The sequence below is a fragment of the Mytilus californianus genome, unplaced genomic scaffold, assembly GCF_021869535.1.
Source record: "Mytilus californianus isolate M0D057914Y unplaced genomic scaffold, xbMytCali1.0.p SCAF_11, whole genome shotgun sequence".
NCBI lineage: Eukaryota > Metazoa > Mollusca > Bivalvia > Mytilida > Mytilidae > Mytilus > Mytilus californianus.
In genome coordinates, this window is record NW_026262593.1 from 40,048,427 (window position 1) to 40,068,487 (window position 20,061).

At 32.7% G+C, this 20,061-nt stretch overlaps 1 protein-coding gene across 1 annotated transcript in view; it reads right to left on the minus strand.

The window, feature by feature from the left end:
- Positions 1–20,061, minus strand: part of LOC127720067 (complement C3-like) — a 76,785-nt gene that overhangs the window by 15,893 nt on the left and 40,831 nt on the right. The window contains exons 18-29 of the mRNA XM_052226463.1: positions 16,682–16,805; positions 14,917–15,145; positions 14,227–14,421; positions 13,225–13,321; positions 9,274–9,378; positions 8,843–9,034; positions 7,736–7,811; positions 4,522–4,678; positions 2,705–2,779; positions 1,607–1,796; positions 1,020–1,231; positions 151–312 (exon numbers count right to left, since the gene is read on the minus strand). Of these exons, the coding sequence (XP_052082423.1) occupies positions 151–312; positions 1,020–1,231; positions 1,607–1,796; positions 2,705–2,779; positions 4,522–4,678; positions 7,736–7,811; positions 8,843–9,034; positions 9,274–9,378; positions 13,225–13,321; positions 14,227–14,421; positions 14,917–15,145; positions 16,682–16,805 (1,814 nt within the window). The remainder of the gene's footprint in view (positions 1–150; positions 313–1,019; positions 1,232–1,606; positions 1,797–2,704; positions 2,780–4,521; positions 4,679–7,735; positions 7,812–8,842; positions 9,035–9,273; positions 9,379–13,224; positions 13,322–14,226; positions 14,422–14,916; positions 15,146–16,681; positions 16,806–20,061) is intronic.

A 20,061-nucleotide genomic window follows, 5' to 3' on the forward strand; every position in this document is an offset into this window, starting at 1 on the left:
TCATGTAAATGCAGGTGTTTCCTTAATTGTGTGCTCCTTGTGGTAACTTTATACTTACATCATGAACAGATATCCCAACCATAGATTTAAGTTCATGTAAATGCATTTGTTTCTTAAATTGTGGGCTTCTTGTGGTAACTTTATACTTACATCATGAACAGATTTCTCAACCATAGATTCACGTTCCTGCAAATTGAGGTGTTCTCTAAATGTGCTATTGTGTCCTGAAGTTATAGTACACCTCATGTTCACATCTTCTGCATATGTTCTAACATTATACATGGACAGGGCCTGTAGTCCTACTATGGTATCCTGTAAATATGACATGACATTATATTATGAAAAAGCTCTGAAAATTTCAGAACAATTCATTTAGTTGTTTTGTAATTATGAGAAGGGGATAAAGAATTATATATGATTAAAGGACAAAATACCAAGAAGAATGTGTCTGAGGACACAAATGCTCCACTCAAGCTTCAAACAAACGAAAATGGGACGGACAGAAGGACGAAAACATGGAAAGATGGACAATAATGGGTAACACTTAAAGCCCTGGTCGCCTACGGCGGGGGAAAAATGTGTCCTTATCAGATACTCCTTTTTTCCTACATCAAATTTCTTTTTTTTTTATTAAATGCATTTAAATGCTCTAATGAATTAAAATTATCTTTATAACTCTGGTAAAATGTGCGGACCTAATGGTATTACCAGGCAGGTCCCAACTTCAGATCATTTGTGACATTTCCATCCAACCACAAGGACTCAGATTAAAGGTAAATGTCAATAAGACAGCAATCCAACACATGTTTATTAACACAGATCACCATAGAGCCCTTAAATACAGACAATTCCTCAAACAGCATGGCAAGCTCTAAATTTCACTATATCTAAAAATAGTTTGATAAAAATATAGTAAAAGATTTCAAAGGAAAAGAAGATAATCTCTAGTTGAATAATTATCATGAGTTTTCTGTCCATAATTGAAGCTTAAATCTAAAATGGCACCATTTTTAACAAACCTGTGTTGATACAAAAGCTCCAGAAGCTTGCTGTTGTTCAACCAACCATTCAACAATGTTATGGCTGTATATAATCTTATCTAGTTCTAGCTGAGTGAGCAGAGCATATGCTGTTGTTTCTATGGATACTGCTGAGGGGTTCTTTCTGTACCAATAAGGAATATCTGTCTGATTACGATAATCATAAAATTCTATTGGCCAATATCTGTAACCTAAAAAAAAATATTTTAAAGCGAAGAATAAATATTTTTAAGTATAATTTTAATCAGAAACTTGGTTTACCTAATCCCATGAAATTTACGAAAATTGCTATCCCACAAATAGTAAGGAATTCACAGTACTTATAAAGTTTTAAACCATCTATCAGAGATTCATTTTTACAAATAGACTCTTGTTTACAGGCATCAGTAGTTCTAAAGAAACATAATTGTATAAGTGCCACAATACTAATTGTAAAATTCTTCAATAGTAGACTTCTTGCAATGCTGATCAAAAGAGCAAAAACAAATTTTACATCTTGTATTGTTTCGGCACCTAAAGTTCTCTTAAGTACACTGTTATTAAGATCATATCATTTAAGTGTATACCTTTTCTTCTCTCTCCAGGGAAATTAACAAACTTTGAATATCGTTTTAGTTTTGTATTAACCCTGAACTTCCTATTACTATTGGCTAAAGCTAAAGCATATGCTGCTATTGACAGAGAATATGGATGGTGGGTACTTAAAAACTGGTTTTCTAGAAAATCTACAGCTCTTCTGATGTTATCACTCGTTCCCTGTAACAAAAAACCAGAACATAAATAAGTGAAAAAATCTGAAAAAAAAAACAGGAAATATATTTAACAAAAGCTAAATCATTTAACAGTTTCAACCAACAACCACTGCTTCTAATCAGATGGGGGGGGGGGGGGGGGGGGGGGGAATAGTAGCAGAAGTTCTGCAAATTTTCTCTGTTATGTGTCATATTTAAACATTTGTATTTTTTTGTGATTTAGACAATTTTGAGCTGATGGCTGATCTTGGATATTACTCTCTGTTTATTTCACTTACAACTTTTTTTAGATTTTGAACATTGAGTTTATATATACACAAATCTATTTTGAAGACTGTATGATGACCTCTCAATGTCCTTTAGTTTTTGTTGTGTTGAATGGTTGACATATATCTCAGTCAGAACAGTTAGGTAGTACATAACACTACAGGGAGATAACTCTGTAAAAATCAGCTGAACGTTTTAATCACATTCTAATGTGAAGGAAGTATTAAGCTTCTAAATGATCAAAATTAGTGTTTGTCAAACTGCTATATATCCAATGAAATTTTTCTAATAAAGTGTGTGGTTCAAGGTTTTTTGAAATTTTTATATTTTTGTCAAAGGGTCAAAGTAAATATTTTTTCAAAATTTTATGAAAATTAAACGAGCCAAATCAATTTTATTCAAAGTGTTTGGTACCACCTTAAAGAAAGAACAGTTTCAGCAACCAACCTTCAGTTATCTTAGGCCAAAAAATGTTCTTTTTCCTACCTCCTTCCCTAGCACATTTTACAGACAATTGTTGGTTAAGGACAGTTGAAAGTTCAGACTTTTTTAGTTTGAAGCAAGGTTTATTTTCATCATACCATCTGCGGATCACTTCAAGTTTGGAGCACACCTGTAATCTAAAATCACATTCCTTTGACTCACCTGTAATCTACAATCACATTCCAACAGAGATATCAATACAAAAGCTGTTAGGGATGTCTCTCCATTTATACCACCCTGAAAAGATTGATAAAAGGTCAAATGCCAACTGTTACCAATTTTTGAACAAACCTTTGTATTATGTTAAACTTTGATGAATCTAATATTCTTGATTGACATCTTTGATGTCCACTAGGTTAATCAAAATACTTTAAAAAGAAATTTTTTCTTAACAAACAAGAGTGCACACGCTGAAATGACTCGCCTGCTTTACTACCATTGATTTCATGTTGATAGCCCTAAATATAAAGTTTTAGTACAAGTATCACATTAACTTATCATGATCCTAGAAAATTAGGTCAAGGTCAGAAAAACCAAGCCAGAAATACATGTACACCTTACAATCATTCCATACATTGAATATAGTTGACGTATTGCTTATAGTATACAAGAAACAGACCAAACCATAAAAATTTTGACCAATGAACCATGAATATGAGGTCAAGGTCGGATGAACACTGCCAGACAGACATGTACAAATTACAATTATTCCACGGATCAAATATAGTTGATGTATTAAATATAGTATCTAAGAAACAAACTTAATCACGAAAACTTATCATTGAACAATGAACCATGAAAATGAGGTCAAGGTCAGATGATACCTGCCAGACAGACATATAAACATTACAATCATTCCATACACCAAACATAGTTGACCTATTGCTTATAGTTTAAGAAAAACAGAACAAACCACAAAAACTTAACATTGAGCAATGAACTGTTAAAATGAAGTCACGGTCAAATAAAACCTGCCAGACTGACATGTACATCATAAAATATTTCCATACACCAAATATAGCTGACCAATTGCATACAGTATTAGAAAAATAGACCAAATCACAAAAACTTAACTTTAACCACTGAACCATGAAAAAGAAGTCAAGGAGAAATGACACCTGCCAGCTGGACAATCATTCTATACACCAAATATAGTAGACCTATTGCTTATAGTATCTGAGATATAAACTTGACCACGAAAACGTAACCTTGTTCACTGATCCATGAAATGAGGTCGAGGCCAAGTGAAAACTGTCGGACAGGCATGAGGACTGTGCAAGGTATGCACATACCAAATATAGTTATCCAATTACTCAAAATAAGAGAGAAATTAACATTATAAAAAAACTAATAAACTTTTTTTTCAAGTAGTCACTGAACCATGAAAATGAGGTCAAGGGCAAAGGACATATGACAGACAGAAACTTCATAACATAAGGCATCTATATACAAAGTATTAAGCATCCAGTTCTTCTACCTTCTGGAATATTAAGCTTTTAAGTAGTTAGTAAACGCCGCTTCAGCCGCCGCCACTGCTGCCACCAGATCACTATCCCTAAGTCGAGCTTTCTGCAACAAAAGTCGCAGGCTCAACAATAAAACTACTGTCTGACTAAGTATGAATAACAAATTTCCAGATATCAAAAATATTTACAAGTTTTCTTCAAAACTCTTTTAATAAAGATTGATTGTTGGTATTTAACATCATTTTCAGCCCTATTGGCTAAATCATGGCGATCAGTTTTTATTGGTGGAGGAAGCCAGAGTGTCAGGTGATAACAGGAAAACTGACAACCATAGTCAATTAAAATTGGAGTCAAACAAAACTGCCACATGTGTTTTCGAACTCAATACCTCAGTGTTGACAGGCCAGTGATACAGTAGATGAACAACTTAAACCACTTGGCCACCACAGCCCTTCTTTTAATAAAGGAAATACAGAAATTATTCATATCTTATTCCAAACAGAAACAACTTACCATTATTTCTTTGTGATAAACTGGAGATGATTCAGTAAATGATCCATTTGCGTTTTGTTTTGTAAAGAGCCATTGCATCCCTGTACAGATAATATTCTGGTCTATATCAATGTAGGTTTTAGCTTGACAAAACACTTTCAATACAAAAGCTGTTAACCTGCAAAATAATACCATATGTAATGATTGTTGTCATCTGAATTTATATATAAGCAGATATGTACATGTTTTCCCATGGGAAACCCAAAAAATAACTCTTATTGAATAATCAGGTTTTCAATTGCATGCCCTGTAGGTTGCACTTTGTAAATACAGCTGTTTCTCAAACCACGCCTCTTTTGGGGAGATATATAATATTCATAGATATGTTAATTTGTTAACGTACTGGTTCCCATTTATGATCTCTGTGTTTCATCTCATAGAGACATCACTTGGGAATGTAACCAGTATAGAAAAACATGGTAGTGCCTAAATTTTAATTCTTAGGAGGTCCAAATATGGAGGTAAGGGTAGTATAGAACTTTAGTACAAGTTTTAACTCTTAGAAGTTCAGGGCATATAAATGTTGAAAATATGCCGCACAGCCCTATATTTTGACCTTTGAATAAAATAGTGGTTCATATAAACTTTCCGTTCTGGGATATTTTTTTTCACGAAACTTCATAGTAAAAGTGTCACAGTTTCAGCCGCAAAGGGAGTTCCTATGGGAAATTGCATTGTCTTTATTTACAGAATTGCAACCTGTAGAAGAATATGTGAAAGTTTGGATATATTCTGTTGAGTTGCTTTTCAAGAAGTTGAAGATTAACAACTGATAAAAATAGAATTTGCTAAGTCTATATTTTGGTATTGGAAAGCCCTAAAATAATGTAGATAAAAAATAATATAAGTATATGAACAATTTCCTTTGCAAGTTTGGATGAAGTTTGTCCTACCATTTTTTAAGGAGAACTGATAATGTATGATTTGGACAACAACACCAATGATGACAACGCAACAGGTCAGAAGTGATCCTATGTTTTGCTAGCTACAGCTGGACAAAATATGGCGACACAATTACCTGATTACATAAAAAGGTTTTTTTCCATTGACAGTTGGAAAATTATGATGAACAAAATTAATGTGTTTTCCTATATACTGGCAACTAATTCTCACAAATGTTAGATCATCTATGACACCGTTCACACTAGCATTTTTTATCAATCTAATTAAAAAAACCAGTTAGCATTTACACTATCTTTAATCCTAACGATCTCTATCATTCTAATCTGATCCACTGCATTCACACCACAATTAATAAATTGCTTCGCTGGGCACAGCTGGATACGACCGCGGAGGTCAAACCCTGAACAGTTGGGGCAAAAATGGACACAATATTCGCGCTTGATACAGGTCTGAATTTGGATTGTAATTAAATATTTTACACATAATAGGTTTAAGACACAGAATAACTGGAGTCAAAGAACTTAGAATTGGTTATATGATTTGAATTTATATTCAATTTTTTGCTTTTGTGCAATACACTGTGCCTGTGCGAATTGACCCCCCCTCCCCCTCCACCCAAAAAATAAATAAAAATTAACCCATCTTTTTTTGCTTTTGTGCAAAACACTATGCTGTTGTTCGTATTGACCCCCCCACCTTTTTTTTGCAAAAAAAAAAATATGTGAAGAAATTTTGTTTAATTTCTGAAATCTGAAATGAGAAAAAATTGCCCCCCCCCCCCCCCCCCCCCCTTTTTCAAAAAAAAAAATCTTTCCCTCAAGATATGGTCATGATCACAAGGGAGGTAATCCAACATTGTACACATTGTACAATTTTGTTTTTAGATTACCTCCCTTACACTGCTTTTAAATTGTCCATTAACCAGGACACCCTTGTTTTTCCCCCTTTTTTGCCCCTAATTCCTAAACGGTTTGAGCCATAACCCCCAAAGCCAATCCTAACCATCCCTTTGTGGTATGGAAACTTGTGGTATAATTTCACAGAGATCCATACACTTAAACACAAGTTATTGTCTGGAAGTTACAAAAATACTTATTTTTGGCCCCTAATTCAATAACTGTTGGTACCATAACCCCCAAAATCAATCCCAACCTTCCTTTTGTGGTATTGAACCTTATGGTAAAATTTCATAGAGATCCATTCACTTAAACAAAAGTTATTGTGCAAAAACCAATGTGTCTTCAAACGACGATGACTACGACGACGCCAACGTCATACCAATATACGACTGCAAAAAATTTTTGCAGTCGAATAAAAATGCAATCAATATGACCTAGTTACCCATGAAATTGTAAACACTGTGTATAAATAGAAATATCTAATCAAATTAATGTGTTGATACACATGCTTCTACAAAATAAACTGTTAACACAGAGATATGTCTTGCCTTTTTGTAATTTTGATAATGCAAATGTTGAAATTAAAATAGCAATACTTTAACATGTAAGTTATGCAAATATTCAAAGTTAATGAACCATGACTGAAGGCACATGGCTAAACAATCTCCATGGTAAAGAGATGTGCCAATGCTAATACAACTGCATACCAAATACCATTGACTAACCTAAACACAAACATTAACTTGTAAACTATGTAAAAGTTTCAAAGCCAATGATGAGTGGTGGGGCCAAATAATCTCCATGGAAATGAGATGTGCCAATGCTAATACAACTGCATACCAAACATCATTGACCTACCACTAGTGGTTCACTATAAACTAGACACAAACTAATACATTGTTGACACTGCCGACGACACAGCATACCTATCTATGTCCTGCTTTTTGACTCCGTCAAGGCGAGGCAAAAAATGGATGAATTCATTGTTTCACTTGAATTACAAGTTCTAATGTTGTTGCCACTGTTGGTATAGTTTTCGATAATTTTCAGCCCTTTCATGTTGGTCATTTATTTTGTAATAAATTGCACCTGTAATTTTGCCGCCATTCATGCGCACACATTATTTTCAATTCAATCGTACTAGTTAAGATCGATCTCTGCATTCACATTTAACGTTCAATTGGTTCACTTTAGATCGATTCAAACTAAGCTTCCTCATTTGGTGTTTTAGTTTAGACCGATTAAAGATCGATTCAATGCATTCACATTCAGCTTAAATCGAACTTAAGTGAACTAATCTAGTTTAAATCGATCTAAATGTCCAAGTGTGAACGGGGTCTAAGAATCAAACAGGTAATTTAAAATGTTCTTACCATGTACTTGAAGGTCTGTGTTGCCAAACAGAAAAAGAACCATCTTGTTTCCTGAAAGCCAACTCTCTCTGGTACCCTGTATTTAAAAAAAAGTCCAATATACTGTTATTCTATCATTATCTGAATATTTACTTTGTTTTTACATTTTCTACAAAAAAAATCTATTTAGCTTTCAATTCAAACTACAGCTCTTTTGCATGTATACTGTAACAACAAAAATTTGCAAAAGTATTCAAATGCAAAAGAAGTAGCTGCAGCTATGAACTATGGTCAAAATTGACCAAAATTTTGAACTATAAAATTAGCTGTGATTATTATGAAATAAATATGTTTTGGTAAACTCAATATACCTTCAAATTTCTTTTTCATTCTGATAAACTAATAGGAAAAGCTAAAACCCTTTCAACAGATTTGTTCAAGAAGTTGAATCCCTTAAAGATTTGGTCTTTCAGCACATGGAAAAAATTATTCCTCACTTGCGACTTTTCAAAATATTTCATTTAAAACGACATTTGGGTTGGGTAGACACAGCTCAATTTTGTTTATATTGCTTTATTTTCTGATGATGTAAACACATGATTTTTTTATCTAGAAATTTGATATATATTTTTACTAAATTAAATTGTAAACGATAATAATGTCTGTTTACATCAGGAGAATATAATAAGTATCATTTTTGGCTACTGAAAGGTCTACAACTCAACAACGAGAACAGCTAAAATCGTGAAAATGGAACTTGACCTTCATTTAGTCACAGAAAACAACATATCTAAATTTGAAAAAATTTCGTCAAAGTGTTTGCATGTTAATGAACACTGTTTGGCAGCCACCTGCCCTACATCCCAAAATCAATATCTGATTTTCCTTCGAAAATCCAGTTAAAAATGCAAACTCAAGACAAAATCATTCACTTAAAACAGGTCTACATCTTTCACAACACCTTGTTTGAAAAATTGCAATTGTAAATGATATCTACTTTTTTTTATTTAATTAATTATACAAAATATATAGCAAATTTGTTGAAAACAAATACTTATGGTCATGTACTGTATAATAAATGTTAAAAAACATATAAAGGTGAAACAAAAATGAAAGTGAAAATCTTACCTACTTTCATGAAGAATTTGCCTCTGTTCTCAGCTTGTGGTGTCAATCCAGTGGTACCATGAAGATATCTCATAGCATAGACTAGAGGTGCCATCAGGATCATGGTCTGTTCTCCACATCCATGGGGTATATTGTCCAGCAGTGTCCCTACACCTCCTAATACAGTCTGTACGGCGGCATCCATAATGTTACCTGCAAAATCAGTGAAATAACCAAGAAAATTTTTAAAATGTTTGTGAATATGATAGTATGTGACAGGGAAACAACAACTGTAAATTCAGAAAATTGTTGTGATGTTTTTATTAATGAAACATTGTGACAGAATAGGTTTTGAAAAAAATAAAAACTAACATTTTAATTTTGATAGCATTTAATATTGAAAACAACATTATGAGATTGACTTTTCCTTATTATGAACAAAAAAAACAAACCTATGGCTGACACTTTACACTGTCCTGTGCCTGGGATAGCTTCTTCTGGCAAGGTAAGGTCTACTGTTGTAACCTGTGTATCAAGATGGTGGAAAGGGTGTGATACTGCAAAAAAAAACAATAACTATCATATACATTGTATTATACAAAATGTTTATCGAAAGTACATCTATTTAAAGTTTAATTTATAAAGGCATAATTTCACTGACTATTAGATGAAATTATTTTTTTTCATAAAGACTAAAATGTTAAGTTCAAATCAAAATTTATGGGTTTCATAACTAGTGAAAATTGTATTTCACTTGATATTATTGAGTTACAGTCAAACCTGGGTAAACCGGACCCTGAATAACCTGTCAATTCCAGCTGAAGATTGAAGTCCAATTTTTTCCCTTCAAAGTCATTGTAAAAATACCCCCTGTAAACCGGACCCTGTGTATTTCGAATTCCAGTCTAATTATGCAGTCCTAATATTCTTAATTACATTAACTATTACATGTCAAAACCGGTTTGTTTTTAATAATTTAACATCATAACAGTGATCGATATGCAATCAAAACATAATTGTTCATACAGGATCTTTTTTTAGGATAATCAATTAGCAAGGTGTTAAACCGTGAACTTACAGTAGGGAGCTTTATCATTGAAACACTATTCAGTTTTAATTAAAACAAACGCCGAACATATCTCAGATAAAACTTTGTTGTTACTTTGATAAATTTTTCAAATTGCAGAGTAAGAAATTTACATTGTGTTTTTCGAAATGCTGGGTTCCCTGTTGTGAACCCCGAAACCAATGACCCTGATAATGAAGAAGACCAAGATGACAACATTCCATTTTTGAGTTTATGGGTATCGTACCTTGAACGACAATGTTTCGATCATGATGAAAGTTTGTTTGATAAAATTATTGCTTTTTAATTGGCTTTATCAACGTAGGAAATGAACGATGGAAGTAAAACGAAACTCTCATTGAACAATTCAAACAACGCTAGGATTCTGATGTAAATTAAAACAATGAACTCAAAGTGAAACTAAAACTGACAAGTTGGAGACTGGTGATACCAAGGTCAATTTGACATTTGACTTGGATGGAGAGTTGTCTCTTTGGCACTCAAACCACATCTTATTTATAAGGATATGTAAAAAGTAGTTAAAATTTTTTTTATTTTAATTTCAGTGGAACAACCAATTTCTGAAATTTCTAAAGCCAATGAATACGAAGACTCAACCCAACGACTGTGTAAAGTTTAATGGTGAAAAGGCAGGGAACTGACTTTTAATGTCCATGCCACAATATTTTAACACAAATTCTGACATTAAAAAATATATTTATATTACAGTATTTGTATTTAAAAGTGTACAATTTACAATAAGTCAGAACTTTTACATGCAAAAGATCTGACGTCACAAGTCAATAACTTCCTGTCAAAACGAAAACCTGAATAAACCTACCCACTGTCCAAAATGGCCCTTTTTCAAAGTCCCATAGCCGGCCGGTTAATACAGGTTTTACTGTATTTAATACCAATAAAATAATCAAGAACCTTTGGCAAGCTTAATATTACTATTCAAATTAAATAACAAGAGTGTAACTTTGATAAATAAACCCATGAAAAAATGAGATATGCCAATGCATCATTTTATTGTTTAAATTGAGGTGAGATAATAAATTTATACTGAATGTTATTTGTTAAAGAAATAGATATCATAATTAAAAGTCACCTTGGGTCCATGGAGTACAGATTTGTATGATACCCAGTAGAACTCAAATCTATGTCGATATATTAGATGTAAAATACCACTACAGAAACTTTAACAAAGTATACCAACAATAACACATGTACATTATACTATTATTGTCTTTTCATGAGGTTGATAAATCATGTTATTATACTTCATGTCAAAATGCCAGATTTTAATTGGTTAATACGAGGGAGACAATTTACTCTATCCCATGGCAAATACTCTATTACCCTTCACGGAGACGCTTGCTCAAGTTTGCTCTTTAATAGATACGGATGATTGTTATGCACAAGACGTCATAGTTTATTACTTGGAATTTAAAATTTAATAGACAGTAATAACAGAACATTCAGTATAATAAATTAAATAACACATATCTGAGAGGGTGATAGAGCAGATTGTTATCCCTCAAAAAGACATTGTCAACCTTGGCTTCGCCTCAGTTGATAATGTTTTCTCAGGGTAACAATCTGCTCTATCAACCTCTCAGCTATGTGTTATTTATATAGTATCAACTGATATCAAAAGTCAACATATGTTTTATTATACAGTCGACTCTCGTTATCTCGAAGTCAGCCGGACCAGAGAAATATTTCGAGATACCCGTAGTTCGACTCAAACGAAAACCGGAAGTTTGACAGACCAAGGGACACAACTCTTGCTTACCTTGGTAAAGCTAAAATAAATCCGGATTAATATGAGAAGGGGATCGATATTCTGGTCTCATATCGATGGATTTGTATGTTATGGTCTTTCATTATTATAACATTGTTTTCACTTATTTAATTATTTCTTTGAACAGTTACAATTTTTTCCTGTGGCTTTTATCCGAGAGAGTAATTTCCAATCGATCTTAGCGTTATTTAAGTCATTTAAATTTGACAAAATTGTTTATTCTGGGATACAAGAGATTTTAGAAATTTAGATTTATTTTTATTTTCTGTTATCTCAATCTTTCTTTTAAAGAAAAAATACAAAAAGATAAAAGACGCCGATTGAGTAGTTTTTATGTGATCACCAACAGAAGTCTTAATCCCCACTTTATACACATCCAAGCTCATCAGAGTAAATCACGATTAATCTAATTAATTTTTTTGTAAACATTTAAAAAAAAATTTCATAAACTTTAACACTAATTATTTATCATGGTGATAAAAGATAATCTTAGGTAAACACTAGTGGAAATAGAATGTCATAAATCAATACCTTGGTCAGTAACCGGAAATTTAATAACACGTGTATTGTCAGATTAACTCTTCAATCCATTTAAATCCCAGAGGTCATGTTTTGACATATGTGTATTAGTTCGAGATAAATAATGAATTTTGAATGCTTTTGTTAACCTTGGGACCGTAAATTTAGTTCGACTCAACCGAAATTTCGACTCATCCAATTTCGACTCATCAGGAGTCGAAATACATATATTTATATGGAACAAAGTTCGGGACCACGAGAAAACTTCGACTCATCTGAAAATTCGAGTCAACCAAGTTCGAGACAACGAGAGTTAACTGTATTACTTTTTTATCCATCTCTAATTTCTAGTATTTGCTCAAGATATTTAACAGCTCCTTTTATACTAAATACATGATCTGCTTTAGCAGTTGCTAAGCTTTTATAACTTGAAATATTCAGTAAGATTTATATAAAATAAAATAACATAAAAAAGAAGAAGAAAAATGAGAATTTGCATGACGTAATAAGCTTACGTTATTGGCATTATTAGGGGAAAAAATCAAACTTGATCTGTATTTTGTAGTAATAAGCGTTGTGTATAAGTTTCATAACATTTGGTTGAGGCTAACTTAAGTTAGAGAACAGAAATGAAAAATTCAGCAATTTTTCCATTTGTAAAGGGGCATAACTCTAGAACGGTTAAAGTGACGACACCAAAATTCAAACTTAATCTGTGTTTTTGTGGTAATTAGCATTGTGTATCAGTTTCATAACATTTGGTTGAGGCAAACTTAAGTTAGAGAACGGAAACCAACTTTGGGACGTACGGACGGACAAGGGTAGCAGGGGCATAAATATTTATAGGTACACATTAGCTGTTCCAAATCTTATATTAACCTCTCGTGTTTTAGGTAATATACCGTCTTATCAAAGAAGATTCTCTTCGTTTTTAGTCAATGAGAAAAGAGAATTTTTATAGTCATATGTAAATAAATAATGAAGCTTATGAATAAACCAAATTAATTAAACCTTGAACAGTAAGATCTGATTCATCATGATAGTGTTTCCTTTGACCTTTAGGGTCAAGCCAAAATGATACTGTTTTCTTTTCTTCTCTTCCTTCATTCTAAAATAAAATAATAAATAAAAAGTATGTAGAATTAAAACAAGACTCTGTGTTCATAGGACACCATTCCCTACTTACTATATTTCTATATAATTAAGGAGATGTGTTATGATTGCCAATGAGACAGATATCCACTTTTAAATGACAAAGATAAAAGCAATTCGAAAAATGTGAAACAATTCAAACGAGAAAACTAAAAGCATAATTTATGACAATTCAACTTCATCAAAAACTACCTTGACCAAAAACTTTAACCTGAAGCGACCAAAAACTTAAACCTGAAGTGACTAAAAACTTTAACCTGAAGCGGGACAGACGGACAAACGGACGGACAGAAGAACGGACAAACGGACGCACAGACCGAAAAACATAATGCCCTAGGTGGGGCATTAAAAAAACAAATATGAGACCTGAAGCAACAACCACAAAATTACTCTTCTTTCATATTTGCTTATGTACTTTGTCTATAGAGTGTCTATAAGCCATTTTGTTTTTCTTTGTTGAAAGTGTTATTTGTTTTTATAGTGTTTAAGATTATAACACGATGTTGACTGCTGTACCCCAAATTTGTAATTTTTACCTAATATATCTGTTTGTTTTGCTCACACATTGTTGTCAATATAATGGAATTCTATATGACTGTCACACAAGTGAGAGGTTTAGCTAGCTTTAAAACCAGGTTTAATCCACCATTTTCTACATAAGGAAATGACTGTATCAAGTCAGGAATATGACAGTTGTTTTCCATTCATTTGATGTGTTTGAGCTTTTGATTTTGCCATTTGATAAAGGACTTTCCGTTTTGAATTTTCCTTGGAGTTCTGTTTTTATGTTATTTTACTTTTTACAGGCTCCTTCCTGACTTGGTACAGACACATAAGGAAGTAGATCCTCATTTTACATACCACAACTCTTAAAGTTTTCTTTACTCTGTCTCCTACATTATAACATAGAACTATGACATCAATGATAAATTCTCCAGCTCTCATAGGCACTATAGGAAATCTGACAAGCTGAACACTGTTAGGCTCTATCTCAATACGAATAGTATCCTGCTCTGTAGAACACACACCCTCTGTGTTTTGCAGACGTACATGACACTGAAAAATAAGAATAATATGTTTCCTTCAAAAATTCAATTTTGAAAAAAGAAGATTTAAAATCAATATCCTAATAAGCCTTATATATTCCATCAATAAAAGTTTTCATTTAAAACTAACCATCTGGAAGCCATTTTTCAAAAAAAAAACTTTTTTTTTGTAACAGTGACCAGCTTTCACTTTGAACACCTAGATCAATAGTCCTATTTCCTTCCCTATGTTTTTCATAAGTTTGGTTCCAATAAACCAACCGAAGCTTTAGTTACCATCCAGAAAGCATTTGTTTCAGACACATAGACTGACAGATTGACAAAGTGACAACTATATGCTCATGAAAGATTTTTTTTGGACAGCATATATAGGTTTCTTGTCAACAAGCATACTTTTTTCAACTAAAGTGAGCATTAATATTAAAATAGTCTTTAAAATGTTTAACAGAAGGAAAAACTAAAATTTGAAAACAAGAATTCAAAATCAAAGACGATTGGTACATACCGGTAGTTTTCTAGATCTATAGTTGTGAAGTGTAGCTCTAATTTCTGTTTGTTCCATTCTGACAACACTGTAAGGAAGGTCAAGGTCAACAAAGAAATCCTTGGTACTAATAACATCAACAGATTGTGCAACACACATGCCATAAAGAGGGGACAGACTGACAGCTTGCAGAACGTGAGTTGTAGTAGAATCTGGCATAATAACAGATCTGATTAAAGCACCACTCGCACTGAAATTCAAACCAATATGATTATAACCTTTGTGTTATTATTTGTATTACTGATAGATTAATTGAATGCATGTATTACTGAAAATCAACGTGCATATTATAAAAGGAGTGGTGATTTTGCATTTCAGTCAGTTCTTTATTTTCTGGATTTGTAATATATACATATATATATACAAGAAATCTGTGTTAAGGATGTAGTCAGGTCAGGTTCAGGAATTTTTGTCAGATGTTCGGACTCCTCCAGGGTTTAATCCAATAATACAAGATAAAATATTCTTCCCCATATCACTCACTTTTCTTTTCATTTAAGACTTCAATAGCTCATAAAAGGGTCATTACCAAAATTTAAGCAGATTCTAGATTCTTTTTCTTAAGAGTTGAGACCCAAAAAATGCCAATGCTAAATATAAGGTAAAAGTCCGAGTCAGCCTTTTTCCGCCATTTTTTAAAAATCAAATATCTCGAAAAGGAGTTCAATAACCTATCATTATTTTTAGCTTATTTTGTTCCTTAACTAATGCTCTTTTGACTTATGGTATCAATTTTAAATTCTAGATTTTTTAATTTCACCTAACTAAATCCTTAATTGTTATTAATTACAAATGCTTCATAATTTCTACAAACGGTGGATTAATCATTATTTGTGGGATAACAATTTTCTTTGTATTTCATGGGTATAGGTTAACTATGGTTCTGAACGCTCAACAAAGTATAAATTGTCTTTAAAGGTTAATAACTCCTTAAGGGGGTCAATTGACAATTATGGTCATATTAACTTTTTTGTAGATCTTACTTTGCTGAACATTATTGCTGCTTACAGTTTATATATATCTATAATAATATTCAAAATAATAACAAAAAACTGCAAAATTTTGTTAAAACTACCAATTCGGTGGCAGCAACCCAACAATGGGTTGTTCGATTCGTCTGAAAATTACACAGCTGATAGATCTTGACCAATTGAACAATTTTACCCCATGTCAGATTTGCTCTAAAAGCTTAAGTTTTTGAGATATAAGCCAAAAACTGCATTTGACCCCTATGTTCTATTTTTAGCCATGGCGGCCATGTTTGTTGATGGATACAAACTTTGGATACAATTTATAAACAAGATACCCTAAGGAACATTTAGTTAAAGTTTGAAGGTATTTGGCCCAGTAGTTTCAGAGGAGAAGATTTTTGAAATAGTTTACGACAACAGACGACGGACGACGACAGACGCCAAGTGATGGCATAAGCTCACATGGGGCCCTTTGGGCCCTGGTGAGCTAAAAATGGCATAAATAATTAAAGAATACAGAAATAAAGGCCACCCCCCACCCCCCCCCCCCCCCCCCTCCCCCCCCCCCCATCCAGACAATCATAGTAGAACGTCATTTGTTTGAATGTATTGTCCAGATGTCACATACCATTTCTGTGTGTTGACATCTTAATGTGTCATTGACATCTTCCACCACCACCCTTTATTCATATTACAATAAATACACAAACCAAAATGTTTGGTTTATAGTATCTTATCTATATTCTCTAACTTACTCCAATGAACTTTCTTCAAACATCCAAGATTCTGGGAAGAACGATCTAATTGGAACATCTTCTGCCATCATATTTATATCTCTGAATGTATATTCTTCATCCTGAGATATAACTACTGTTCTGTCTAAATATAAAGTAAATATAACAAATTTCCAATTCTCTTATAGAATGATTGAGAATGCTGCCAGGAAATCTCTAAGAAAATATCATAAAAGCTACCATTTTACTACCTCCTCCCCGCAACAGATGCTAAAGAGCCTGTTGCTCACCTAGGTCTATGTGCATCTTCAACATCTCCAACATTGTGGACTAGCATAGAATTCAGAACAAAAATCTGTATTTGTTGATCTTGAATTGCTGATCATTTTATCTGTTAATAGTTTCTCCCTATCTTCTTTAGTTTTTGCTCAAAACACAAAAAGGGTTAAAAAAATTGTCATTTAAGGGCAATCATTCCTATATAGAGTCTACTAACCATTTCTGCAAAATATGACTTATCTGAAGATCTTTTATTACTGATCATTTTAGCACTTATTTAAAGTGGCTATCTATTTACAAAAGTTTTCAAGATAAGAGGCAAAACACTAACTAGAGGCTCTCAAGAGCCTGTGTCGCTCACCTGTATTTACTGATGCTTTGGAAATCATGTAAAATAAGGTTAAACTCATAATTAATAGTATTAGATATTAGATATTATAATGATATCTAAAATAATAACAAAAAACTATAAAATTTCTGTAAAATTACTAACTCAGGGGCAGCAGCCCAACAACAGGTTATCGGATTCGTCTGAAAATTTCAGGGCAGATAAATCTAAATCTGATGAACATTTTTGCCACCTGTCAGATTTGCTCTAAATGCTTAGTTTCAGAGATATAAACATAAAACTGCATTTTACCCCTATGTTCTATTTTTAACCAAGTCGGCCATGATGGTTGGAAGGCAGGGTCATCGGACAAATTTTTTAAACTAAATACCCTAATAATGATTATGGCCAAGTATGGTTAAATTTGTCTCATTAGTTTTAGAGAAGAAGATTTTTGTAAAAGATTACAAAAATTTACGAAAAATTGTTAAAAATTTACTATAAGGGGCAATAACTCCTAAAGGGATCGACTGACAATTTTGGTAATGTGACTTATTTGTAGATCTTACTTTGCTGAACATTATTGCTGTTTACAGTTTATCTCTATCTATAATAATATTCAAGATAATAACCAAAAACTGCAAAATTTCCTTAAAATTACCAATTCAGGGGCAGCAACCCAACAACAGATTGTCAGATTTGTCTGAAAATTTCAGGGCAGATAGATCTTGACCTGATAATCAGTTTTACCCTATTTTGTCAGATTTTCTCTAAATGCTTTGGTTTCAGAGATATAAGCCAAAATCTACATTTTACCCCTATGTTCTATTTTTAGCCATGGCGGCTATCTTGGTTGGTTGGCGGGGTCATGGGACACATTTTTGAAACTAGATGACCTAATCATGATTGTGGCCAAGTTTGGTTAAATTTGGCCCAGTGGTTTCAGAGGAGAAGATTTTTGTAAAAAGCTAACGATGACGGACGACGGACGCCAAGTGATGAGAAAAGCTCACTTGGCCCTTTGGGCCAGGTGAGCTAAAAATGGATAAAAATTGTCAATAAAGAACAATAACTTCAACAAGGAGTGAACTGACAATTTGAGCAAGAAGACTTATTTATAGATCTGGTCTTGCTGATAATTTTTACTTATTTAAGTTTCTATCCATCTATTACAGTTTTTCAGATATAAGGCAAAATGCAAAAAAAGGTAAAAATCTTCATTAAAGGGTAACTACTGCAACTAGAGGCTCTAAAGAGCCTGTGTCGCTCACCTGTATCTACTGTGGTTTTGGAAATCATGTAAAATAAGGTTTAAATCATAATAAATAGTATTAGATACCCTAATAATGATTGAGGCCAAGTTTGGTTTAATTTGGCCCAATAGTTAATTTAAAAGCAGGTCATCCCACTAGTAACTAGACTTACAATAGTTACTGAAGACCCCTTATCATTATTTAAATTAGTTTTCAATTGTGACCATTTGAAATTGTTTTTTTTACAATTTTCCCTTAGACTTCTATAGTCAATCCCTATGTTCTATTTTTAGCCATGGTGCCCATGTTGGTTGGATGGCAGGGTCATCAGATACATTTTTCAATCAAGATACCCTATTGAAAATTGTGGCTAAGTTTAATTCTATTTGGCCCAGTAGATTAAGTGGAGAAGATTTGTGTAAAAGATTGCAAAAATTTACGAAAAAATTGTTAAAAATTGACTATAAAGGGCAATAACTTCTTAAGGGGTCAATTGAAAATTTTTGTCATATTGACTTATTTGTATTAACATACTCTGCTGAACATTATTGCTGTTTACATTTTATCTCTATCTATAATAATATTTAAGATAATAACCAAAAACTGCAAAATTTCCTTAAAATTACCAATTCAGGGGCAGCAACCCAACAACAGGTTGTCTGATTCATCTAAAAATTTCAGGGCAGATAGATCTTAACCTGATAAACATTTTTACCCTATGTCAGATTTACTGATGAAAATAGCTCACTTCCCCTTTGGGCTTTAACAGATATTTCTTTGTATAAAATGTTTTTTCCAATTAAGAGATTTTGGAAAATCCACAAGTGAACATTCAAATGACAAATTCATAATAAATAAACAGCTATGATAGGAGGGCATAATACGCCTTCCCTTTGCATTTTGATATGGTTGTCAGAATAAAATAGAATATTGAGAAGGTTTTTAATAAGACATTAGTAAAAATCGCCCTGTAAAACATCTTGCATGATATCCTAAAATATATACCGGTAAATATGGCTTAAAATATGACTGTTAAAAGTTACATAACTCTGTAATAACAGACAAGAAAATTTTCAAAATTAAAAGGGACCCTACAATCATTAATTCAAATAACAATTTAAAGTTTATAATGATTTTTCAAGGCATACCAGAGCTAGTGCATGACATGTGAAAAAACTACTTTAAATTTAATGTAAAGTGCCATAAATATAAAAATAAGAAGATGTGGTATGATTGCCAATGAGACCATTCTCCACAAGAGACCAAATGACACAGACATGGCAACTATAGGTCACCGTACAGCCTTCAACAACGAGTCATAACTCTGGAATAAAAAATCAAAAAAAAATTCTAATTTCAAAATGTACCTTCCCTTGACCAATTCCAACAATTGGGTAAAGTAAATTTCAAGTAAATCTTTAGTAGCAAACATGAAAATTTATTTTGACAGTTAAAGTCCTCAAACTCTGGAATAACAAACAAGAAAATTATCTTAATATAAAGAAAGCTTCCTTTATTTAAAACAATCCGAATGACAATCC